Source organism: Scyliorhinus torazame, chromosome 6 (genome assembly GCF_047496885.1).
Source record: "Scyliorhinus torazame isolate Kashiwa2021f chromosome 6, sScyTor2.1, whole genome shotgun sequence".
NCBI lineage: Eukaryota > Metazoa > Chordata > Chondrichthyes > Carcharhiniformes > Scyliorhinidae > Scyliorhinus > Scyliorhinus torazame.
Genome location: NC_092712.1, coordinates 98,038,546 through 98,066,528, shown reverse-complemented (window position 1 = coordinate 98,066,528; position 27,983 = coordinate 98,038,546). Strand labels below are relative to the sequence as shown.

The following is a 27,983-nucleotide window of genomic DNA, read 5'->3' as shown; positions in this document are numbered from 1 at the left end:
GTAATTAAGATCAGATATTCATAAACAAATAAAACAATAATTGTTTTCCCTGATCCAGGCGAAAATAATATGAAATATAAAACGGAAATGGAAAGTTTTGCCTCCACTAGTCGGAACTGGGTAACTGAATGAAATATTAATTCCCAAAATTATCAGTGGGGAGTTTCTCATTCTGGTTGTTACTATCACAAAAGACTGAACAGCCTGGGACTCTTTTCTCTTGAAAAAAGAAGGCTGAGGAATGACTTGGTGGAGAACTTTAATACAATGAAAAGTTCAAAACTAGTGTCAAAAATATAAAAAGGTCACTATGAATCCAGTTGGAAATTCAGGAGAAACTCCATGTGACAAGGAGTATATTAGGTGAATTGCACGTGAGAAAAAGCTAGATGAGCATGCGCAAGAAAAGGGATGGTCTTGCTGATAGGACTGGATGAAAGGTGAGAGAAGTATAGGAACTATTGTCATATGAGAGTACCTTTAAGAAATGGGTGTTTATCAGTGATGTCAGAGTGTGGGTGGAGCCGCGCTGTCTGTCAGCTTTTTACTTTCATTTTAGGCTGTTTGCTGCAGGGTGTGTTTTAGTTTCGTTTTCAGTGTTGGAGCTGAAGCCAGACAGAGCAGGTGTACTGTTGATCTCTCTGCCATAAAAGACTATCTCCTGATCATTTGGTGAATTCAGAATTATAAATGTTTTCAGTAGTTAATGTAAACCTGATGTGCTTCTGTTAAAAGGTGTTTCTTCGGTCTTCTGGATGTTGTTTGGGAAGTTATTAAGGATTACTTAATGTTGTATTCTTTAGGGGTTGTATTTGAATTAATGGTTGCTAAGATGTTCACTATGTTTCAAAAAGGTTAACTTGAGTTCATAGAATAAACATTGTTTTGCTTTAAAAAATACTTTTCCATTTCTGCTGTACCACACCTGTAGAGTGAGCCGTGTGCTCCCCATACCCCAATCTATTAAAAGTTGTGGGTCAGGTGAACTCCATGATACACTTTGGGGTTCTCTAAACCCTGGCCCATAACAGTATAAACATTGGTATCAATCATTCGGGCCAAGTTACTTGTTCAAAGTTAGCATTTATATTAACATTTATATTAGGTTAGGTGGATTGGCCATGATAAATTGCCCTTAGTGTCCAAAATTGCCCTTAGTGTTGGGTGGGATTACTGGGTTATGGGGATAGGGTGGGGGTGTTGACCTTGGGTAGGGTGCTCTTTCCAAGAGCCGGTGCAGACTCGATGGGCCGAATGGCCTCCTTCTGCACTGTAAATTCTATGATCTATGAACTGCAGCCTTTTCCCAGTTTTAGGTATGGAGTTCGTAGATGGATTAATGGGATTAGTTGGCAGGTGACCTAACAAAGCCAGGACCGTGTGTAGAGAAGTGGCAATTCCCTAATTCCCAGAAATCTATCCAAAGCAAGGCAAGGCTTAATCAGCTCTCAAGGTATTGAGTGATGTCTGCAAGCTGCTGTCAGTATTTTCGTTTCATGGGGTGTGGGTTTTGAGTGCTCGGCTAGGATTTGTTGTCCATCCCTAATTGCCCTTGAGAAGATGTTGCTGAGCTGGCTTCTTCAACTGCTGAATCCAAGGGGTGTAGGTACACCCACGGTGCTTTTAGAAAGGACATTTCAGGACTTATGATCCTGCAACAGTGAAGGTTGAGTAATATAGTTCAAAGTCAGGATGGAGTATGGCTTGGAGAGGAACTTGCTGGGTGTCTTATTTCACCCATACTTCTTTGTCTTCCGTGAATCCACACAAGATTGAGGAAACTGCCCATTCATAGCCAACCGGAAGGAAATCGCAATGCCGTAGCCTCATTGAATTTGACTACCAGATCATCCGAAATGTAATTTAATATTGGCCGGAATTCTCAGGCTGTTAGGATTCTCTGTTGCTGCCGGCAGTGCACCCCTGCCCGCGGATTTTCCGGCAGTGGGGGGCGGCTTCAACGGGAAATCCCATTGACAAGTGGCAGGAGTAGAGAATCCCATCGCTGAGAAACACACGGCTGGAGAACCAGAGAATCCCGCCTATTGTGTTCATTTGTTCCAGAAGCTTCCGTATCAAATGGGAGAAAAAGAATGACAGAGATGACAGTGAGAAAATAACGTCGTGCATTGCACACACCACCTCTTCACTTATTAAAAATATCTGAGTGTCATCTCAAATGGATCTTTAATACTTTTGAGTCAACGCACTCTTAGACCACATTAATTAGTTCTTAGTTCGTACCCGCACTTTTATTTCAGTTGAACTTTATTGACATTTATTCACATTATTTAATCGGGCAAAATTTATGCAAAATAAAACTGTTCAGATTTTCTTTTATAAATATGGCATTCTCGAGATGATACACTAACAGTTGTCTGTCACATTGTGCCATATTCCTCAGCCTGTAAAATACGTGTCTAATTCTAATGTAGCTAAGGTTCAGTGGAAAGCTGCTCAGAGGTAGTTCACTGCCACCTACAGACAAAAAAAAAGGACAGACCAAATAACACTGCACACAAGGTTTTCTGTCATACGTGTCCATGCCCAGTTAGATCAAGGTGGGGAAATACACAAAATCCATCCACCCATATCATGTGAATAATTGCATCGCCATTTGGGGTGGGCACCTCCAGCATTGCTCTCTCTTTCCTAACCGGGCAGGCCGTCTTCAAGGAAGCGACGCACAAAGAGTTCAGCAATGGAAATTCTTGCAAACTGAAAACCAGGGTAGACAGAGGGAGTCAGATTAAGGATACCACACAAGGGCAGCACGGCCGCGTAGTGGGTTAGCGCTGCTGCCTCACGGCGCCGAGGTCCCAGGTTCGATCCCGGCTCTGGGTCCCAGTCCGTGTGGAGTTTGCACATTCTCCCTGTGTTTGCGTGCGTTTCGCACCCACAACCCAAATGATGTGCAGGGTAGGTGGACTGGCCACACTAAATTGCTCCTTAATTGGAAAAAATGAATTGGGTACTTTAATTTTTTTTAAAACGGATACCACTCTGGAGGTAATGGCAGTGCAGAAAGAGAGACACCATGCTTCTGTAGGGCTTCAGGAGACCCTGAAGGACCTGCCTCAGAAGGGAGTGGGAGAGGTTGGTCAGGAAGGTCATCCCCTGGAGGATGCAGCCGAGGACCTGGCAGCAATGCCAGAGGAGATTTAATATCCTCACTCCGGTGGTCAACATCAGTGGATGCATGTTCACGTGACATAGACATCCCCTAACTCACCTCACCATCAACCTCTCACGTTATTGTTAAAATATGTCCCATTGTTTTTTAAAGGTACCATTTCTAATTTTTCTTTTCTGGCTGGATTTAAAAAAGATTGAAACCCTCTAAAAGATGATGGAGACTGCCAGGTGGCTACAATATGCAGCTTGAATTCCGCCAAGTGGGATGAAAAGACACTCAATCCCCCTGGGGAGCATGAGCTATCCCATTCCCAATCCCATGGGGAGCGATCCCATTCTCCTTTTGACTTTACACCTGAAACTTTTCAAACGTTTCAGTGATGAGAGATCAATATGCAATGACCTGTTCAAAAAACAATGATTACAGCAGACATGAACTAATAGAATTTCCTTGGAGAGTACTTTAAGGGGTGTTTTTTTCACCAAGCAAGATAGATATAAAAAAATGGTGCACTGAAACAAGCTGCCAAAACTGTTCGCCCTCACCCACCCGCCCCCCCCCCCCCCCCCCCCCCCTCTCTCTCTCACACAAAGGTATTGTCCCCGGACTGGTGAAGTAATTTCCGCGAGAGGAGAAATCTACTGCAAACAACTACAACCAGGAAGATACATGACCAAAATGGCCGCAATGTGGAATTGCCACACAGGGACCAGCCAAAGAGCAACAAACCATATACACTTCTGTATTTTATCTTCTTCACCAACTGTAAGCATCCTTAAAGTCTATCCTCTTGTTCTGCCATTTGTATTAGTGTGTGTGGTAAACCACTGAACATACATTACATGTATTATGGTACACTGCCATTGTACTACAGTTATTACAGTAAATCCCTGCCTTCTGGATCCACCCAGCAGGCTCTGTATAAAAGTGTACGCTCTCCTGCACTGCCTCTATTCTTGGGTCCAGCTGCAGGAGGCTTTACATCGAGCACAATAAAGCCACAATAGTTCACCATTCGTCTCGTGGTCATTGATGGTATATCAATTTATTGTGCTAGAATTTTGAAGATGAAGGTCTTACTCAAGCCGGATCACCTGGAGCTGAGTCCACACGCAGCCGACGCCATAGCGACTTTCGAGCACTGGTTAGCCTGCTTTGAAGGATATCTCGGAGCATCCACCGAAGTCAAGTCAGACCCTCAGCAGCTCCAGCTACTCTACGCATGGGTGAGCCCACAAGTCTTCCTCCTCATTCGGGACGCTCCCACCTACACGGAGGCGATAGAACTACTGAAAGGACAGTATATCAGGTCATTGACTACAGTCAGACGATCAACCGGTACATGCAGCTCGATGCGTACCCACTTCCCCGCATATCTGACATGGTCAACCAGATTGCGCAGTATTGAGTCTTCTCCACCGTTGACTTGAAATCCGCGTACCACCAGCTCCCCATACGCACGGAGGACCGCCAATACACTGCCTTTGAAACAGATGGCCGTCTCTACCATTTACTTAGGGTTCCCTTCGGCGTCACCAATGGGGTCTCGGTCTTCCAGCGAGAGATGGACCGAAAGGTTGACCAGTACGGGCTGCGGGCCGCGTTCCCGTATCTGCGGCCATGATCAGCAGGACCACGATGCGAATCTCCAGAAATTCCTCCACACCGCTAAACTCCTTAACCTTACCTATAATAAGGAGAAATACGTTTTCCGTACAACCCGCCTAGCCATCCTTGGCTACGTGGTGGCAAATGGAGTCCTAGGGCCCGACCCCGACACTCCCTCACTGTCCCAAGACCCTGAAGCGATGCCTGGGATTCTTCTCACATTACGCCCAGTAGGTCCCTAATTATGCGGACAAGGCCCGCCCACTCATCAAGTCCACCATTTTCCCCCTGACGGCTGAGGCCGCCGGGCCTGCAACCACATCAAGGTGGACATTGCCAAAGCCACGATGCACGCAGTCAACGAGTCCCTCCCATTTCAGCTGGAGAGCGCCGCCACCCTCAACCAGGCGGGAAGAACCTTGGCTTTCTTCTCCCGTACCCTCCATGCATCTGAAAATCAGCACTCCTCTGTCGAAAATGAAGCCCAAGCCATTGTGGAAGCTGTGCGACATTGGAGGCATTACCTGGTCAGTAGGCGATTCACTTTCCTCACTGACCAACGGTCGGTTGCCTTCATGTTCAGTAACACACAGCAGGGCAAGATTAAGAATGACAAGATCTTGAGGTGGAAGATCAAACTCTCCACCTATAATTACGAGATCCTGCATCGTCCTGGGAAGCTCAATGAGCCTCCAGATGCCCTGTCCCGTGGTACATGTGCCAGCGCACAAGTAGACCGACTTCGGGCCCATCCACCATCACCAACGCTCCCGATCTGGTACCGTCTTCCCCCCCCTTCACTGGCGACCACTGCCACCCCTGCCCCTGCGCCATTTCCCCCCCCCCCACCAGTGACTATCACCGCCACCCCCGCCCCGGCATCACCCGTCCCCCCACCGGCTCATCTACTGGGTGAAGAAGGAGAGGACAACATGCTCCAGGAGTCGCAAGTACTCACATCGGCGCCCACACCACAGCTGGAGCCGAGGCGATCGAGGCAGAAAGTCAAAGCCCCCGACAGACTCGACCTGTAACTTCGCTTCACCCCCGCTGGACTCTTTTTTTAAACAGGGGGTGAATGTGGTAAACCACTGATCATACATTACATGTATTACGGTACACTGCCATTGTACTACAGTCATTACAGTAAATCCCCACCTTCTGGATCCACCCAGCAGGCTCTGTATAAAAGTGTACGCTCTCCTGCACTGCCCCCATTCTTGGGTCCAGCTACAGGAGGCTTTACATCTAGCACAATAAAGCCACAATTGTTCACCATTCGTCTCGTGGTCATTGATGGTATATCAGTGTGTGTGTGTGTGTGTGGGCCAAGATGAATATGTGTGACATATGAATGGTGGTTGTAATTCACCCAGTGTCTTTTTTATTTCAGGAAATAGTTTCAATAAATGTATCCTGTTTCTTTGTTTAATCTAAGAAAACATGTCTGACTAATCCTTTACAATCTGTCAGCATAAATAGCGGGATTCCTGCGGTATTGGCAAAACACATCCGGTGGGATTCTCGGTTTCGGAAACTAAGTGTTGATGCCGGGGCTGAACCTGTGGTGTTCTACCAAGGCAAAATTGGCACCATTCCCAGAGCAATCATCAACCGTTAATGGGCTGGCACTGGTACCATGGGGAACATGATCGATTCCAATGGAAAATGGTGTCTGATTCGCCAAGGTGAGAATTGGCACTAGAGAGGCTGCCGGGCCGCAGCTGCATATAAGCAGTCCACTTCCCACACACCCTCATCACAGCCAACAAGGTGGCAGCAAGAAAAGCGGCACCCCGCTTCACTGACGCTGAACTCGAGGTTCTACTGGGCGCAGTGGCGGAGAGGGGCCACTCAGTATCCCGGGGTGGGAAGGAGGTTGCCACCCGTCACCGTGCACTGGATCTGGTTGCAGGTGGCAGAGGCCATGAGCGCAGTGGGCAACACTGCCAGGACCGGCCAGCAGTGCCGTACAAAACTGAACAATCACCTCCGAGCGACTTGGGCGAGCAGACAGCTCTTTGCCCCAACCCTTCCAAACCCCCCCCCCCCCCCCACCCAGAGGGCGGCCGAACCCCCACCCTGCACCACCTGCCAGCCCCCATACCAGCCGCCATGCTGGGTGCTCTGGTCACGATTGGCACCAGCTACTCACCCCCTGTGTTGCACGGTTCAGACTGTCTAACACTGTGTCTTTTCTGATCTCAACCACCCCGTCTCCTGGAGAAGGCTGCCCACAACTGCCGGGACTGTGAAAAGACGGTGGGGAACGGCCGGACCTACGAGCAGCAGGCACTGAGACTGATCAGTGGGCCGGAGAGAGAGAGCAGTCATCGATGCGGAGACTGGCACCAGCGAGCAAGTGGACCCTGCTGAATTGTGGTTCCCCATAGCACATGTGTCACCACCGCCACCCCCAACCTCCCCCTCCACCATCACCCCCAACCCCCCCTCCACCACCACCACCCCCCTACCCCCCTCCACCACCACCCCCCTACCCCCCTCCACCACCACCCCCCTACCCCCCTCCACCACCACCCCCCTACCCCCCTCCACCACCACCATCCCCCCTCCACCACCACCCCCATCCCCCCTCCACCACCACCCCCATCCCCCCTCCACCACCACCCCCTACCCCCCCTCCACCACCACCCCCTACCCCCCCCTCCACCACCACCCCCTACCCCCCCTCCACCACCACCCCCCATCCCCCCTCCACCACCACCCCCCTACCCCCCCTCCACCACCACCCCCCTACCCCCCCTCCACCACCACCCCCCATCCCCCCTCCACCACCACCCCCCATCCCCCCTCCACCACCACCACCCTACCCCCCTCCACCACCACCCCCCTACCCCCCTCCACCACCACCCCCCTACCCCCCTCCACCACCACCCCCCATCCGCCCTCCACCACCAGCCCCCTACCCCCCTCCACCACCACCCCCTACCCCCCTCCACCACCACCCCCCTACCCCCCTCCACCACCACCCCCCTACCCCCCTCCACCACCACCCCCCTACCCCCCTCCACCACCAGCCCCCTACCCCCCTCCACCACCACCCCCCTACCCCCCTCCACCACCAGCCCCCTACCCCCCTCCACCACCAGCCCCCTACCCCCCTCCACCACCACCCCCTAACCCCCTCCACCACCACCCCCTACCCCCCTCCACCACCACCCCCCTACCCCCCTCCACCACCACCCCCCTACCCCCCTCCACCACCCCCCTACCTCCCCTCCACCAACACCCCCCACCCCCACCACCCCCCTACCTCCCCTCCACCACCACCCCCCATCCCCCCCCTCCACCACCACCCCCCATCCCCCCTCCACCACCACCCCCCACCCCCCCTCCACCACCACCCCCCATCCCCCCTCCACCACCACCCCCCATCCCCCATCCCCCCTCCACCACCACCCCCCATCCCCCCTCCACCACCACCCCCCATCCCCCCTCCACCACCACCACCCCTACCCCACTCCACCACCACCCCCCTCCACCACCACCCCCCTACCCCCCTCCATTACCACCCCCCTACCCCCCTCCACCACCACCCCCCATCCCCCCTCCACCACCACCACCCCTACCCCCCTCCACTACCACCCCCCTACCCCCCTCCACCACCAGCCCCCTACCCCCCTCCATCACCACCACCCCTACCCCACTCCACCACCACCACCCCTACCCCCCTCCACCACCACCCCCCTACCCCCCTCCACCACCAGCCCCCTACCCCCCTCCACCACCAGCCCCCTACCCCCCTCCACCACCACCCCCATCCCCCCTCCACCACCACCCCCCTACCCCCTCCACCACCAGCCCCCTACCCCCCTCCACCACCAGCCCCCTACCCCCCTCCACCACCACCACCCCTACCCCCCTTCACCACCACCACCCCTACCCCCCTCCACCACCACCACCCCTACCCCCCTCCACCACCACCCCCCTATACCCCTCCACCACCACCCCTACCCCCCTCCACCACCACCCCTACCCCCCTCCACCCTCCACCATCACCTGCAACCTCCCCCTCCACCATCACCCCCAACCACCCCTCCACCATCACCCCCAACCTCCCCCTCCACCATCACCCCCAAGCTCCCGCTCCACCACCGCCACCCCCACACACCCCCTCCACCATCACCACCAACCTCCCCCTCCACCATCACCCCCAACCTCCCCCTCCACCACCACGCCCAGCCCCCCCTCCACCATCACCCCCAACCTCCCCCACCACCACCCCCAATCCCCCCTCCACCACCACCCCCAACCTCTCCCTCCACCACCACCCCATCCCCCCTCCCACCTTCACCCCCCCTCCACCACCACCCCAACCTCCCCCTCCACCACCTTCACCCCCCTCCACCACCACCTCCAACCTCCCCCTCCAACCTCCCCCTCCACCACCATCCACAACCTCCCCCTCCACCACCACCACCTTCACCCCCCTCCACCACCTCCACCTTCATCCCCCCTCCACCACCTCCACCTTCACCCCCCTACACCACCGCCACCTTCACCCCCCTACACCACCGCCACCTTCACCCCCCTCCACCACCTCCACCTTCACCCCCCTACACCACCGCCACCTTCACCCCCCTACACCACCGCCACCTTCACCCCCCTACACCACCGCCACCTTCACCCCCCTCCACCACCTCCACCTTCACCCCCCTACACCACCGCCACCTTCACCCCCCTACACCACCGCCACCTTCACCCCCCTCCACCACCTCCACCTTCACCCCCCTCCACCACCTCCACCTTCATGCCCCTCCACCACCGCCACCTTCACCCCCTCCACCACCGCCACCGCCACCTTCAGCCCCCTCCACCACCGCAACCGCCACCTTCACCCCCCTCCACCACCGCCACCTTCACCCCCCTCCACCACCGCCACCTTCACCCCCCTCCACCACCGCAACCGCCACCACCCCCCCCTCCACCACCGCCACCTTCACCCCCCCCTCCACCACCGCCACCTTCACCCCCCCTCCACCACATCCCCCAACTTCCCCTCCACCACCACTCCCAACCCCCTCCTCCACCACCACCCCCATCCCCCCTCCACCACCACCCCCTACCCCCCCTCCACCACCACCCCCTACCCCCCCTCTACCACCACCCCCCATCCCCCCACCACCCCCTACCCCCCCTCCACCACCACCCCCCTACCCCACCACGCCCCTACCCCCCTCCACCACCACCCCCAACTCCCCCTCCACCCCCAACTCCCCCTCCACCACCACCCCCAACTCCCCCTCCACCACCACCCTACCCCCCTCCACCATCAGCACGCTACCCCCCTCCACCACCACCCCCAACTCCTCCTCCACCACCACCCTACCCCCCCTCCACCACCACCCCCTACCCCTCGCCACCACCACCCCCCTACCCCCTCCACCAGCACCCCCCTACCCCCCGCCACCCCCCTCCACCACCACCCCCAAACCCCACTCCACCACCACCACCCTACCCCCCCTCCACCACCACCACCCTACCCCCCTCCACCACCACCCCCCTACCCCCCTTCACCACCACCCCCCTACCCCCCTACCCCCCTTCACCACCACCCCCCTACCCCCCTACCCCCCTTCACCACCACCCCCCTACCCCCCTCCACCACCACCCCCCTACCCCCCTCCACCACCACCCCCCTACCCCCCTCCACCACCACCCCCCTACCCACCTCCACCACCACCCCCCTACCCCCCTCCACCACCACCCCCCTACCCCCCTCCACCACCCCCATCCCCCCTCCACCACCACCCCCATCCCCCCTCCACCACCACCCCCTACCCTCCCCTCCACCACCACCCCCTACCCCCCCCTCCACCACCACCCCCTACCCCCCTCCACCAGCACCCCCCTACCCCCCGCCACCCCCCTCCACCACCACCCCCAACCCCCACTCCACCACCACCACCCTACCCCCCCTCCACCACCACCACCCTACCCCCCTCCACCACCACCCCCCTACCCCCCTTCACCACCACCCCCCTACCCCCCAACCGCCCTTCACCACCACCCCCCTACCCCCCAACCCCCCTTCACCACCACCCCCCTACCCCCCTCCACCACCACCCCCCTACCCCCCTCCACCACCACCCCCCTACCCCCCTCCACCACCACCCCCCTACCCCCCTCCACCACCACCCCCCTACCCCCCTCCACCACCACCCCCCTACCCCCCTCCACCACCCCCATCCCCCCTCCACCACCACCCACATCCCCCCTCCACCACCACCCCCTACCCCCCCCTCCACCACCACCCCCTAACCCCCCCTCCACCACCACCCCCCTACCCCCCTCCACCACCAGCCCCCTACCCCCCTCCACCACCACCCCCTAACCCCCTCCACCACCACCCCCTACCCCCCTCCACCACCACCCCCCTACCCCCCTCCACCACCACCCCCCTACCCCCCTCCACCACCCCCCTACCTCCCCTCCACCAACACCCCCCATCCCCCACCACCCCCCTACCTCCCCTCCACCACCACCCCCCATCCCCCCCTCCACCACCACCCCCCATCCCCCCTCCACCACCACCCCCCACCCCCCCTCCACCACCACCCCCCATCCCCCCTCCACCACCACCCCCCATCCCCCCTCCACCACCACCACCCCTACCCCACTCCACCACCACCACCCTCCACCACCACCCCCCTACCCCCCTCCACTACCACCCCCCTACCCCCCTCCACCACCACCCCCCATCCCCCCTCCACCACCACCACCCCTACCCCCCTCCACTACCACCCCCCTACCCCCCTCCACCACCAGCCCCCTACCCCCCTCCATCACCACCACCCCTACCCCACTCCACCACCACCACCCCTACCCCCCTCCACCACCACCCCCCTACCCCCCTCCACCACCAGCCCCCTACCCCCCTCCACCACCAGCCCCCTACCCCCCTCCACCACCACCCCCATCCCCCCTCCACCACCACCCCCCTACCCCCCTCCACCACCAGCCCCCTGCCCCCCTCCACCACCAGCCCCCTACCCCCCTCCACCACCACCACCCCTACCCCCCTTCACCACCACCACCCCTACCCCCCTCCACCACCACCACCCTATACCCCTCCACCACCACCCCTACCCCCCTCCACCACCACCCCTACCCCCCTCCACCCTCCACCATCACCTGCAACCTCCCCCTCCACCATCACCCCCAACCTCCCCTCCACCATCACCCCCAACCTCCCCCTCCACCATCACCCCCAAGCTCCCGCTCCACCACCGCCACCCCCACACACCCCCTCCACCATCACCACCAACCTCCCCCTCCACCATCACCCCCAACCTCCCCCTCCACCACCACGCCCAGCCCCCCCTCCACCATCACCCCCAACCTCCCCCACCACCACCCCCATTCCCCCCTCCACCACCACCCCCAACCTCTCCCTCCACCACCACCCCATCCCCCCTCCCCCTTCACCCCCCCTCCACCACCACCCCAACCTCCCCCTCCACCGCCTTCACCCCCCCTCCACCACCACCTCCAACCTCCCCCTCCAACCTCCCCCTCCACCACCATCCACAACCTCCCCCTCCACCACCACCACCTTCACCCCCCTCCACCACCTCCACCTTCATCCCCCCTCCACCACCTCCACCTTCACCCCCCTACACCACCGCCACCTTCACCCCCCTACACCACCGCCACCTTCACCCCCCTCCACCACCTCCACCTTCACCCCCCTACACCACCGCCACCTTCACCCCCCTACACCACCGCCACCTTCACCCCCTACACCACCGCCACCTTCACCCCCCTCCACCACCTCCACCTTCACCCCCCTACACCACCGCCACCTTCACCCCCCTACACCACCGCCACCTTCACCCCCCTCCACCACCTCCACCTTCACCCCCCTCCACCACCTCCACCTTCATGCCCCTCCACCACCGCCACCTTCACCCCCCTCCACCACCGCAACCGCCACCTTCACTCCCCTCCACCACCGCCACCTTCACCCCCCTCCACCACCGCCACCTTCACCCCCCTCCACCACCGCAACCGCCACCACCCCCCCTCCACCACCGCCACCTTCACCCCCCCCTCCACCACCGCCACCTTCACCCCCCCTCCACCACATCCCCCAACTTCCCCTCCACCACCACTCCCAACCCCCTCCTCCACCACCACCCCCATCCCCCCTCCACCACCACCCCCTACCCCCCCTCCACCACCACCCCCTACCCCCCCTCCACCACCACCCCCCATCCCCCCACCACCCCCTACCCCCCCTCCACCACCACCCCCCTACCCCACCACGCCCCTACCCCCCCTCCACCACCACCCCCAACTCCCCCTCCACCCCCAACTCCCCCTCCACCACCACCCCCAACTCCCCCTCCACCACCACCCTACCCCCTCCACCATCAGCACGCTACCCCCCTCCACCACCACCCCCAACTCCTCCTCCACCACCACCCTACCCCCCCTCCACCACCACCCCCTACCCCTCGCCACCACCACCCCCCTACCCCCTCCACCAGCACCCCCCTACCCCCCGCCACCCCCCTCCACCACCACCCCCTACCCCTCGCCACCACCACCCCCCTAACCCCTCCACCACCACCCCCCGACCCCCCTCCACCACCACCCCCCTACCCCCCTCCACCACCACCCCCCTACCCCCCTCCACCACCACCCCCCTACCCCCCTCCACCACCCCCATCCCCCCTCCACCACCACCCCCATCCCCCCTCCACCACCACCCCCTACCCCCCCCTCCACCACCACCCCCTACCCCCCTCCACCACCACCCCCTACCCCCCCTCCACCACCACCCCCTACCCCCCCTCCACCACCACCCCCTACCCCCCCTCCACCACCACCCCCCTACCCCACCACGCCCCTACCCCCCTCCACCACCACCCCCCTACCCCCCCTCCACCACCACCCCCCTACCCCCCCTCCACCACCACCCCCCATCCCCCCTCCACCACCACCCCCCATCCCCCCTCCACCACCAGCCCCTACCCCCCTCCACCACCAGCCCCCTACCCCCCTCCACCACCACCCCCCTACCCCCCTCCACCACCACCCCCCTACCCCCCTCCACCACCACCCCCCATCCACCCTCCACCACCAGCCCCCTACCCCCCTCCACCACCAGCCCCCTACCCCCCTCCACCACCACCCCCTACCCCCCTCCACCACCACCCCCCTACCCCCCTCCACCACCACCCCCTACCCCCCTCCACCACCACCCCCCTACCCCCCTCCACCACCAGCCCCCTACCCCCCTCCACCACCACCCCCCTACCCCCCTCCACCACCAGCCCCCTACCCCCCTCCACCACCACCCCCTACCCCCCTCCACCACCCCCCTACCTCCCCTCCACCACCACCCCCCATCCCCCCCCTCCACCACCACCCCCCATCCCCCCTCCACCACCACCCCCCATCCCCCCTCCACCACCACCACCCCTACCCCCCTCCACCACCACCCCCCTCCACCACCACCCCCCTACACCCCTCCACTACCACCCCCCTACCCCCCTCCACCACCAGCCCCCTACCCCCCTCCATCACCACCACCCCTACCCCACTCCACCACCACCACCCCTACCCCCCTCCACCACCACCCCCCTACCCCCCTCCACCACCACCCCCATCCCCCCTCCACCACCACCCCCCTACCCCCCTCCACCACCAGCCCCCTACCCCCCTCCACCACCAGCCCCCTACCCCCCTCCACCACCACCACCCCTACCCCCCTCCACCACCACCACCACCCCTACCCCCCTCCACCACCACCACCACCCCTACCCCCCTCCACCACCACCACCACCCCTACCCCCCTCCACCACCACCACCCCTACCCCCCTCCACCACCACCACCCCTACCCCCCTCCACCACCACCCCCCTATACCCCTCCACCACCACCCCTACCCCCCTCCACCACCACCCCTACCCCCCTCCACCACCACCCGTACCCCCCTCCACCACCACCACCACCACCCCTACCCCCCTCCACCACCACCCCTACCCCCCTCCACCACCACCCCTACCCCCCTCCACCACCACCACCACCACCCCTACCCCCCTCCACCACCACCACCCCTACCCCCCTCCACCACCACCACCCCTACCCCCCTCCACCACCACCACCCCTACCCCCCTCCACCACCACCACCCCTACCCCCCTCCACCACCACCCCCTACACCACCACCCCTACACCACCACCCCTACCCCCCTCCACCACCACCCCCCTACACCACCACCCCTACCCCCCTCCACCACCACCCCCCTACCCCCCTCCACCACCAGCCCCCTACCCCCCTCCACCACCACCCCCTACCCCCCTCCACCACCACCCCCTACCCCCCCTCCACCACCACCCTCCATCCCCCCTCCACCACCACCCCCCATCCACCCTCCACCACCACCACCCCTACCCCCCTCCACCACCACCACCACCCCCCTCCCCCCTCCACCACCACCACCACCCCTACCCCCTTCCACCACCACCACCCCTACCCCCCTCCACCACCACCACCACCCCTACCCCCTTCCACCACCACCACCCCTACCCCCCTCCACCACCACCACCCCTACCCCCCTCCACCACCACCACCCCACCCCCCTCCACCACCACTACCCCACCCCCCTCCACCACCACTACCCCTACCCCCCCTCCACCTCCACCACCCCTCCACCCCTCCACCACCCCTACACCCCTCCACCACCCCTACCCCCCTCCACCACCCCTACCCCCCTCCACCACCACCACCACCCCTACACCCCTCCACCACCCCTACACCCCTCCACCACCCCTACCCCCCTCCACCACCACCACCACCACCCCTACCCCCCTCCACCACCACCACCACCCCTACCCCCCTCCACCACCACCACCACCCCTACCCCCCTCCACCACCACCACCCCTACCCCCCCTCCACCACCACCCCCCTACCCCCCTCCACCACCACCCCCCTACCCCCCTCCACCACCACCCCCCTACCCCCCTCCACCACCACCCCCCTACCCCCCTCCACCACCACCACCACCCCTACCCCCCTCCACCACCACCACCCCTACCCCCCTCCACCACCACCACCCCTACCCCCCTCCACCACCACCACCCCTACCCCCCTCCACCACCACCACCCCTACCCCCCTCCACCACCAGCCCCCTACCCCCCTCCACCACCACCACCCCTACCCCCCTCCACCACCACCACCCCTACCCCCCTCAACCACCACCCCCCTACCCCCCTCCACCACCGCCCGCCTACCCCCCTCCACCACCACCCCCATCCGCCCTCCACCACCAGCCCCCTACCTCCCCTCCACCACCACCCCCCTACCCCCCTCCACCACCACCACCACCCCCCTACCCCCCTCCACCACCACCACCCCTACCCCCCTCCACCACCAGCCCCCTACCCCCCTCCACCACCAGCCCCCTACCCCCCTCCACCACCACCACCCCTACCCCCCTCCACCTCCACCACCCCTACCCCCCTCCACCACCACCACCCCAACCCTCCCTCCACCTTCACACCCCCCAACCCCCCCTCCACCTTCACCCCCCCGTCCACCACCACCATCCGCCATCACAACCCGCAATCCAATCACGCGTCATGTCTTGTGTCTTGCAGGATCTCCTGGTGGTGAGGCAGGCCCTCCACGTGCCCCCCCCTCCCCCCCGATCCCAACCACAACCCCAGGTGGACAGAGCGAGGAAGAGGATACAGACAACGAGGGAGCCTTCGACCCGCAGCCCGAGACACGCCAGAGCACCTGTCCAGGGACAACACTGACTTAACTGTCACCTGTCAGCTGGGTTAGCGTTAGGGGCTAGGGCACAAACCTGTATCTATTTGTTCACTTGTTGACAATAAACACCTGTTCACAAAGTTACAACTGTGGTGGTATGCCTTTAGGCTATATCATAGCTGGATGTTGTGCGACCTCCAACCAAGAGGTGGCGGTACTCTAGACCAAGGCCATGTGACCTGTGACTCAGATATACAGGGAGACATATACGGCCATCCTCAGAAGATTGAGAGGGATTGACAAGATAGACATGTGGATAGTCAGTGCTCGGTGCAAGTTCCAGAGGAACTTGCTTGATAACGTGCTCTGTATCAGATTGCGACCTTACCACACGAGACTCGATAAAGGATTCTGGTTTGGACAAGTCGAAGTGTTTGGTGAGTTCCTTCATGATGTACAAAGGACCAAACACAACATTGTACAACGAGTGCTGAAGATTTAAAGATAGCGACGGCAGTGATAACATTAGGCATTTGGCTTGAAGACCGGTCTGGTGAACTGTAGCCTGAGACTACCCAACGCACTAGAAGATGTGGGAGCTACAGATTCAAGAGGTCAGGGGACCCCGCCGCCTCCAGTTCATGGGTAACATAGAACAAAATTGGCGCTTCTTTAAGCAGCAATTCTAGCTCTACCTTTTAACCCTAGTAAGAAGTCTTACATGCACCAGGTTAAAGTCCAACAGGTTTGTTTTGAATCACTAGCTTTCGGAGCACTGTTCCTTCCTCAGGTGAAGGAGCAGTGCTCCGAAAGCTAGTGATTCGAAACAAACCTGTTGGACTTTAACCTGGTGTTGTACGATTTTAGCCCTCGGCCTGCAGGCACAGCCTAAAGACGGGCTTCTCGTGTTTCTGTTAAAGGCAGTAGGTCCAAAGGCAGCAGAGCTAAATAATACATCTGCCTGTGTTGCTGAAGAGCAGAACAGAAGCTAAGATGACGCAGGCCCCATGTCCTGCCCATCCTTGCCCTCCCCCACCTATACCTCATCGGATGGGGCCTGGTGTTCATCCTCCAGCACGCCAACCCTCTGTGTGTGATGTTGTGGAGGACGCAGCAGGGTCCAACGTTATGGGTGACCGTCCTAGCGCTAGACTGGCACCTGAATCGCATCATCAGGACACCTGAATACCACTTGATCACACCCCTGGTCGCTGCATGAGCGTCATTGTTGCTGTTCTCCCAGTGCAAACTTTGCAATCCCCACCCAACACGAAGAAAAGAGCAACCCACCATCCTCCATCAAGAATGAAACAAACCCAAATCAGAGCAACAGCCCTAAATACAGCAACAGTGGTTCAGACAAACCAGAAGAAAACCAAAATACAAAATAGGAACATCTCCTCCAGAGTTCAATGTCCTCCTTCGCCTGCCAGTCCATTGTCTCGAACAAATTCCATCACCTCCTCTGGCGACCCAAAATAGAATTCCTGGCCTTCATTAGTTACCCACAAACGCGCTGGGTATAACAAGCCAAATTTCACCCCCTTCTTAAAGAGGGCCATCTTCACCTTATTGAAGCTCAACCTCCTTTTGGCCAGCACAGCACCCAGACATGCAGCCTGGCCCACCTCAAAATCCATTCCTTATCCAGGATCTGGTGCATCACCATCGCCCTCGGCGGTTCATTCCCTTGCGGCTTCCTCATAAGTGCTCTGTGTGGCCAGTCCGCCTCCAGGGGCCGAGCAAATGCCCCTTCACCCAGTAGCTTATCGGACATCCGCGCCACATATGCGCCGGCGTCCACTCCCTCATTTATCTCCAGCAGGCCCACGATCCTCAAGTTCTGCCTGCGCGATCTATTCTCCAGATCCTCCACCTTCTCCTTCAGCCTCCTTTGTTGTCTCACATCAACCCCATCTCTGCAGCCATTGAGACAAGCTGCTCCTCATGCTCCCCCACCGCCTCCTCCACCTTCTGGACCGCCTGGCCCAGGGCCTGTAATCTCATTTCCATGCGGTCGATCCCCGCCTTTATCAGATCCACCACTCTGGCCAGGTCCTTCAAGTTCTCCTTCCTCTGCTGGACAAATTTCTCGTGGAGGAAGCTCACTAGCTGATCCGTTGACCACTGGGCGGACAAGATCGAACCCTAACCCTCCGCCATCTTCCCCTGTGTCGCAGGCTTCACACCAGCTTTCAGCAATCGTTCCCTCCTTTTTTGACCACTTCTGGTCCACAAATCCATACACCAGTGGGATACTCTCTTCTTCCACCCCTCCTGCGCCTTTTACAATCACTCAGCTCCACCATTAGCTGGTCCAAAACGTCCACTGAGCAGGAGCCACCAAATGTGCAACCATGCACACCATGGCCGCCCCCGGAAGTCAAGCCTTCTTGATTAAAGAGTGCCTCCACTTGGCATCCAAGAGTCAGGGATGCATAGTAATGGGTCTTTCTGTTCCGTCTTTCCAATGGCGTGAGTACCGCCCAAATCAGGTAATGAGAAGATGAGAAGCATCGCATGTCAGGATGAGTTCACCTTTTGGGGTTGAAGTGGGCCAATAAATTAGACAACAGCAGCTGCCGATTTACTTTCTCAAAGGCCACACCTGTGGTGGGTTCCCAAGACCATTTCTGGTGCCTTCACAATAGTATGTGTAGCAGAGACAACAAGGAGGCCAAATTCGGGATAAACTTCCCATAATGAGTGACTAATCCCAGGAAATATTTAAATTCGGTGGTATTTCTTGGAGTTGGCACTTCCTTAACAGCCTTGGCTTTGTTCTCCACTGGGTGTAGCCCTTTTTGGTCCACCCGATAGACCAAATATGTCACTTCGCCCACATGGAAAAAGCATTTCTCCTTTTGAGGTGTACCCCTGCTTTTGAAAATTGCCACAAGACCTCATCTAGGTTTGCCAGGTGCTTGTGTTCTGAAGTCCCTGTGATCAGAACATCATCCAAGTACACTGCCACTTTGAGTAACCTTTTCTGTATATGCTCCATGACCCATTGGAATATGGTGCACACTGGCGAGACTCTGAAGGGAAAGCGAATTTAGTCATATAAGCCCTTATGCGTGTTAATTGTGATGTATTTTCTGGAAGGCTCGTGCCTCACTTAGTGAACGTCTGGTCACCTGCTAATTTGGCATCTAACTCTTTTGTTCGGGCAGCAAGGTAGCACAGTGGTTAGCACTGTTGCTTCTCAGTGCCAGAGACCCGGGTTCAATTCCCAGCTTGGGTCACTGCGTGGAGTATGCACGTTCTCCCCGTGTCTGCGTGGGTTTCCTCCGGGTGCTCTGGTTTCCTCCCACAAGTCCTGAAAGACGTGCTTGTTAGGTGAATTGGACATTTTGAATTCTCGCTCAGTGTACCCGAACAGGCGCCGGAGTGTGGCGACTAGGGGCTTTTCACAGTAACTTCATTGAAGTGATAATGTAAGCCTACTTGTGACACTAATAAAGATTATGATTGTTACTGTTATTCGTCGTATGGGTTACCTATCCAATTTGGAAACCCAATTGACCATAGCGTTATAATCCCCGCAAAGGCGGACTGATTTGTCCGGTTTAAGGACAGGAACGTCAGGCGGCGCCCACTCTGAATTGCATGGGTCTTATTATACATGGACTTTACAGGCAACAAAGCTCGGCCTGTACCTTCTCCTACAGGGAACTTGTCTTGTTCTGAAATATTTAGGCATAGCATCGGAGTGGACATTGATTTTAGCTCTGCCTCCTCTTATTTTCCCAAGGCCCTCTTGGAAGACTTCAAGATATTTTCTGATACCTTCGTACAGATCCCCAACACCCAATCTGAAAACCTCTAAACAATCCTTGGATTTTGCTTATTGTCCCGTGTACCGAGGTACAGTGAAAAGTATTTTTCTGAAAGCAGATCAACAGATCATTAAGTTCATGACAAGAAAAGAAATGCATAACAGGGCAACACAAGATACACAATGTAACTACATAAACACCCGCATTGGGTGAAGCATACAGGGGTGTAATGTTAATGATGTCAGTCTATAAGAGGGTCATTTAGGAGTCTGGTAACAGCTGGGAAGAAGCTGTTTTTGAGTCTGTTAGTGCGTGTTCTCAGACTTCTGTATCTCCTGCCCGATGGAAGATGTTGGAAGAGAGAATAAGCAGGGTGGGAGGGATCTTTGATTATGCTGCCCGCTTTCCTCAGGCAGTGGGAGGTGTAGATGGAGTCAATGGATGGGAGGCAGGTTTGTGTAATGATTTGGGCTGTGTTCATGACTCTCTGAAGTTTCTTGCGATCTTGGGCCGAGCAGTTGCCATACCAGGCTATGATGCAGCCAGATAGGATACTTTCTATGGTGCATCTGTAAAAGTTGGCAAGAGTCAATGTGGACATGCTGAATTTCCTTAGTTTCCTGAGGAAGTATAGGTGCTGTTGTGCTTTCTTGGTGGTAGCGTCGATGTGGGTGGACTAGGACAGATGTTTGGAGATGTGTACCCCAAAGAATTTGAAACTGCTAAGCTTCTCCACCTCGGCCCCGTTGATGCTGACAGGGGTGTGTACAGTACTTTGCTTCCTGAAGTCAATTACCAGCTCTTTAGTTTTGCTGGCATTGAGGGAGAGATTGTTGTCACTACACCACTCGGTTCTCTATCTCCCTCCTGTATTCTGACTCGTCGTTATTTGAGATCCGGCCCACTATGATCGTATCGTCAGCAAACTTGTAGATGGAGTTGGAACCAAGTTTTGCCACGCAGTTGTGTGTGTACAGGGAGTAGAGTAGGGGGCTAAGTACGCAGCCTTGCAGGGCGCCGGTGTTGACTATTGTGGAAGAGGTGTTGTTCATTCTTACTGATTGTGGTCTGTTGGTCAGAAAATCAAGGATCCAGTTGCAGAGTGGGGAGTCAAGTCCTAGGTTTTGAAGCTTTGATATGAGCTTGGCTGGGATTATGGTGTTGAAGGCAGAGTTGTACTTTGCTTTCTGAAGTCAATGACCAACTAGTTTTGCTGGCATTGAGGAATAGATTGTTGTCGCTGCACCATTCCACTAGGTTCTCTATCTCCCTCCTGTATTCTGACTCGTCGTTATTCAAGATTCAGCCCATAATGGTCCTATCCTCAGCAAACCTGTAGATGGAGTTGGAACAAAACTTTGCCACAGTCATGTGTGTACAGGGAGCATAGTAGGGCGCTAAGTACGCAGCCTTGCGGGGCCCCGGTATTGAGGACTATTGTGCAGGTGTTGTTTATTCTTACTGATTGTGGTCTGTGGGTCAGAAAGTCGAGGAGCCAGTTGCAGAGTGAGGAGCCAAGTCCTAGGTTTTGGAGGTTTGATATGAGCTTGGCTGGGATTATGGTGTTGAAGGCGGAGCTGTAGTCAATAAATGGGAGTCTGATGTAGGAGCCCTTATTGTCGAGATGCTGTAGGGATGAGTGCAGGGCCAGGGAGAAAGTGTCTGCTGGGTACCTGTTGCGGCGGTCTGCGAATTGCAGTGGATCGAGGCGTTCTGGGAGTACGGAGGTCATACGCTTCATGACCAGCCTTATCTGCTGGAGCCAATCTCTCCCAATAAATCATAGTCCCTGTCCTCGTACAATGATGAGTGGAAGTACACTGACTGCTAGCTGAAGTTCACCAGGGTCTTTGTAGTACCCTTAATCTGCAAGCTCTCCCGTGTGGCTTCCTAGTATGGCTCTAGTGTCTTCCAACCTCAAGGGCTGGATACCAGTTTTGATGCGATCAAGTGTCTGCTCTCCAATGTCAGAGACATCAGCCCCTTTATTCACCTCCATCTCCAATGGATGACCATTTATTAGCAACTTGTCATTATTGGAATAATCTTGGTCGTGATGATATGGTTTAATTGCCTTGTCTCAGTCAGAGATGGGCTAAATTCCCAATGCTCTGCCAGTTCCACACCCTGGTTGGCAGGTTGCCCCGGGGTCATCCCTGCCGTATTAAACTGGCATCTTTGGAGGATTTTGTACTAAGTCTCTGAGTTAGGGGCATCTGGGTAGGTCAAGTTTTTTATTACACTGAAGGTAGTGGCCCCACCTGCTGTCAGCAGAATCACTATCTGCTTCTCATCTCTCACAATGTTATAAGAAGTAACGTATGCACTCGATGTATTGGACTCAGTCTTCTTTGTCAATGTTTTCAAGGTTCTGGTTTATCAAAGAGAGGCATTTTGCTTCCTACCGGAGAAGCTGCTTGCATTAACTCTGAAGGCTGCTCGGAAAAATTTGTTTACAACTTCACCAAGGCCAGTCTCCTGATGATAACGCTCTTTATTAAAGTAACTCCCCAAACAGGCGCCGGAATGTGGCGACTAGCGGCTTTTCACAGTAACTTCATTTGAAGCCTACTTGTGAAAATAAGCGATTTTCATTTCATTTCATAAAAAGGGCCGCTGCCGCAGAATACAACGAATGCTGTCAAGCCCGGGGACTTACTGAGGTACCGACCCACATGGGAACGGCAGGGTTTAAACTCACACCATGCATCTCCTATTGGGTGAATCTCCAACTGCTCAACTGGGGAATTCATATTCCATGATGCCCATGTCCTTCATGGTCACCATAACTAAAGTGATAACCGAATAAAGTGCAAAAAAATGTGGCGTAAAAACAAAGGCATGGATATAAAAATTGTCTTCATGGGAGTGAAACTGAATATTACTGGGAGTGAATAGTTAACACTCAAGGGCCAATTATAATCTATGCCCAATCTCCTCTGGAAATGCAGGGGCTGTCAAATTGGAACGCAGTAATTTCTGGGTATACAGAGTGCCAGACTGAAACAGGCTCTGCCTGGCTCCACAAAAATACCGTAAAAGATGTTTCTTTCCTGGTCTCGACCCTTTGGATTTTGTCTCTGCCCATCCCAGATCCCTCCCCCTCCAGGACCTACCTGCTCCATGTCAGCAATTGAAATCCCCACTGGGCACAGACCAGAACACTGCACCTGGACCATTAGCATCTGCAGCTTGCCAGTTGAAACAAAACCTGATGCCAAATTTGGCATGAGCCTTCCACTGACTTCTTCGGCCTCACAAATTGCATCACCCATTTAGTGCCAGAAGCTTACCCAAGTTCAATTTCTCACCCATTGTGTCCATAAAATAATTAAACATCCCACGTAAGAGCATGGGAATATTGTTGTAAAAACCCATCTGGTCATTAATGTCCTTTCGGGATGGAAATTTGCCATCCTTACCTGGACTAGTCTACAAGTGACTCCAGACCCATAGCAATGTGGTTGACTCTTAACCGTCCTCTGAAGCAAGCTACTTAGTCCAAGGACAATTATGGATGGGTAATAATCGTGGGCCTTGTCAGTGTCACCCACATTCCATGAAATAATTTTTTTTAAAATTGAGCACATACCCATTTTGCTAACCAATGTCCTTATCAAGTCAGTAATTTGCCTTCAATTCCATGAGCTTTAATATTAGCTAGCAGTCTCTTATATGTAACCTTATCAAATGCCTTCCGGAAATTTCTACAATCTATATTCATAGACATTATATTTGGTCATTTGGGCAGCACGGTGGCACAATAGTTAGCACTGCTGCCTCACAGCACCAGAGACGCAGGTTCAATTTAGTATAGGGTGACTGTCTTTGTGGCGTTTGCACGTTCTCTCTGTATTTGCGTGGGTTTACTCCAGGTGGCTCCGGTTTCCTCCCACAGTTCAAGATGTGCTGGTTAGGTTGATTGGGCATGCTAAATCTCCCCTTGGTGTCCACAAAAAGGTAGGTGCAGTTATGGAGATAAGGTGGGGGTTTGGGCCTAGACAGGGTACTCTTTCAGATGGTTGGTACAGACCCATGGTTATTGGTCCATCTCCATAGATGTGCCGAATGACCTCCTTCTGCACTAGAGTTTCTATTAGGTATGACCTACCCTTTAAAACGCTTGGTGCTACTCGCTAATCAATTCCAATTTCCCCAAGTGCTCATTCTTTTCTTATTATGGATATCAATAACGTCCCCACATCAAATAATAGGCCAATGGGTTTATCATTTTCGGATTTCTGGCTCACAACCGTCTCCAATTGTTAAGTAACAATAGCTAACATCTCAAAATTTTACACAATAGGCATCTACACACAAAATTGTAATGTCGACACAGCTTTGAAAGAAATATTGACCACCAGTCAAAATAACATACTTCAGTTTCTTTATTGAACCCTTTATGGCACTAGTCACAGCATTGTTGTGCCAATCTTACAGAACTATTCATTCACCAGGATAAAAGTTAATGAGAGTTACCTTATAACCAATTCAATAAACTGTCTTTATTGGCTAACAAGACATTGTGGACAAAGCATGCATAACCAATAACCAAACCAAGCAAAGCAACCCAAAACAAACCAAACCAGATGACACTCGTATATTAGGATTTCAGTTTCTAGTAACCTAAATTACTCCATGGTTAAAAAGGCAAAACTTTCTTCTGGACTTAAACATTGCAGAGCAACCTGTACAGGGACAATTTATTTCAGTGTTAAGAAAGTGCTTGAAATATCCACAGTGCATAGGAAGAAAGACAAAAGTTCCACTAAAGAAATACTTCAAGTGATACAGCTGACATTAGTAATCTTGTGCATCTCACAGGCAAAATACAAATGTGCACCAGTTACTATTAAATCTCTCCAATATTAACCCACATTCAGTTGTAACAGACATTATCTTCAGGATAAGTATCTTGAACTTAAAACACTTTGCATAAACATAAATCTGCAAATACTCTAGAAGCAAACTAAGCAAAATTGCACACAGCAATTGATCTTATCACACTTGTGATACTGTAAGTTATGATCAGAGCTGAATCCAACAGCTGAAAAAGTTTCTGTTTCGCTGTTAAAGTCCAACACAATCAATGTTGATACGTCAACATTATTAAAAGCCTTACTGACTGCAGGAAACCATGGTCTATTACACTGTCTTCCTAAGATTGATCAGTAAGAAGAACAGTTTCTTAGGAAGTCCTAAGAATATATCAGTAATACAATAATGAAAAGCTACTTAGATAGTAAATAGGATTTTAATATACTTAACAGGTTCATCTCTTCCTCAACATTTTAATTACCATTTAGTGTAATAAAAATAAAGGATTAAGCACAAATGTCGAGAAACTGGATTCAGTGAAGAGGTTCAACATAGTTTGCTGGAAGCATTCCAGTTTTTCCGGTTCTCTGGACAGTGCCATACATCCAACCTTCATCAATTGCTTGTACATTAATGATGTAATCACCATCTTTGAAGGAAACCTCATCCTCATCAGCAGCAGTGTAGTCATACATTGCTCGGTATGTCCTCTGGAATGACAATGCATGTAATTAATGCAAGGATTTGCCTCATGCAGGGTTACTCTCTAAATAGCATCAGGAAAAATATAGTTAAAGTAAACAGTTCAAGTTGATGTGAAGCAGTTCGCCCTCCCAGTGATGGAAACAATGGTGAATCTGAACACGTCCAAATCAAATTTAGAAAAATGATGTAGAGCAGCAGTCACAGCCATATTCAGTGAATGCAACAATGATTGGTAAAGCAAATATATTGTGCAATGCTTTCCAGAATGCTCCATTTATTGTAACTAGGTTTCCAGGTGTGAACTCAATTTATATAGAAAATCCATGGATAATATTTATATCAGAATTCTGAATAGAAACATGGTGAGAAATTGCATTTTTAAGAATAAATATAAGACCGAACTTACGCAAATAAATCATTCTGTTATATCATCAGGGTGTCTCAAATGTTTTTACATCCAACAAGTGATTATTTTCCCACGTTTGAAGGATTTTTTTCCTTTTTTGATTTTATTAGCAGATTGTTCTGTCAGCGGTTTGTTAACTTTACAAGATAACTGATATTTAGAAATTGGTAAAAGGATTTCTGTTAATGTGCACAAAAGTGTATGTGCAGAATTTGGTTTAACCTAATACGCAATATCATGGAGGGTAGAACTTCCAAAGACATGCAAAATATCAGACAACTAGAAGTGAAGTGGCGAAGAGAAGCAGAAAGAGGTGAGAAGAGGCTGAAGGACAGAACTGGGAGCAAAATTAAACAAGTGGGAATGGGATGGGTAGAAAGAAGGACTGTATAAGAGTGACATTCTACAGAGCATTTCTTCTGAGGGTGGAAGGCAGATATGTTGTGTCTTCATGTTTCTTCCTAATTGGAAGAAGTGTAGCCATGTAAAATGGCTGACACCCGATTAGAATGGTCTGACCCCGATCTAAAATGGTGAATGGAAGAGGCTGATGGGAAAATCAGCCAACAGGACTCAAACGGACAGCTGCAGGTAAAACAGTGTATTCGCCTCTGGGGAAGTCAGTCCAGACCGATACCTGCAGCCATCAACATCACAACAACCCAGCCATCTGCATATTAAGCAGCCACCCCCGGGAACAATTGCTACAAATTAGCAACATAAAGCCGACCCAGACCTTTCGGCGCCAGCAGGGGCTAACACAAAGAAAGGTAAACGACCACCCCCCCGATCAAGGAATCGCTCCAGTATTGGAGCATATTGAACCAAGTGATTGGGACCAAGTCCAATCAATTGGAACCAGGTACGAGGTCCGCCCCGAGAGGCAGGAAGCCCCTAGGGACTACAAGAATAGGGGCCAAGTTCAACTCGACCCTTCTCCTCCTGCCCGCAACCTTCGAGACCCTTCTACAAGAGAATGTAAGTTTTACTCCAGCGATCGCTACCAGATAGGCACTCCTGACTATCGACTTGTACCAGCTTTTGAATCCCGCAGGCTCAGAACCAATTCGAAAGACCATTTGTTTCCCTGACCTGGTGGGCCATTTCCAAAGTTAAGTATTGGCCTGTTAGTTGTAGGTAGTAGTCTAGAAGTAGAATTATTGTATAAGTACTAATTGCTGTATATAATAAATGAGCGTTGATTTAACTCTTACTAAGCTGTGTGTTGCATTATTAATCATTACTTGGACTTGAACCACGTGGCGGCATCACTGGCGACTCATGAGCAAAGGTGACAGAATTAGAGCAAATAAACTAAGGCTAAAACGAGCAACAGAAGGTCTTGTGACATATGGATGACATCATCTACAGTTTGTGCGGCTAATAGTCAGTCTATTCTAGCAGCCTGTGTGAAAACAACTTCCCAATGAAGCAAATTTGTTTTAGACCTTCGTGGTCTGCAAGCTTCTCTTTTAAAAATATCACAAAGAAAACTGGCGACGACTCCGGTGAGTAAGAAAAAAATCATCGATCCACGCCACAGCCATCCAAAAAGTTTAAGATGACAAAACCATTATTACACCCAAGCTGGTAATGGAGCAGAAACCAAAGTTGAAACAAAGGTTTCGGAAGATACAGCATCAAAAAAGAAGCTACTACATGCTCTGCTCGGAAAATTCTGGGACAGTGCTCAAGTGTTCCCTCTACTGTGAGTGACAAGTAAAGTAACAAATTAATTGAGAGCAAGGAAAATGAAACGGACTGAGCTCATGATTCCCTTGTT

At 54.7% G+C, this 27,983-nt stretch overlaps 1 protein-coding gene across 6 annotated transcripts in view; it reads right to left on the bottom strand.

Annotated features, from left to right (window-relative positions):
- Positions 1-24,641: 24,641 nt before the first annotated feature.
- LOC140424909 (LIM zinc-binding domain-containing Nebulette-like) overlaps positions 24,642-27,983 on the bottom strand; it is a 524,814-nt gene continuing 521,472 nt past the window's right edge. For all 6 annotated transcript variants that reach the window (XM_072508537.1, XM_072508541.1, XM_072508543.1 and 3 more), the window contains one exon: positions 24,642-25,799. In XM_072508537.1, coding sequence (XP_072364638.1) covers positions 25,623-25,799 — 177 coding nt within the window. In that variant the 3' untranslated portion in view covers positions 24,642-25,622. The remainder of the gene's footprint in view (positions 25,800-27,983) is intronic.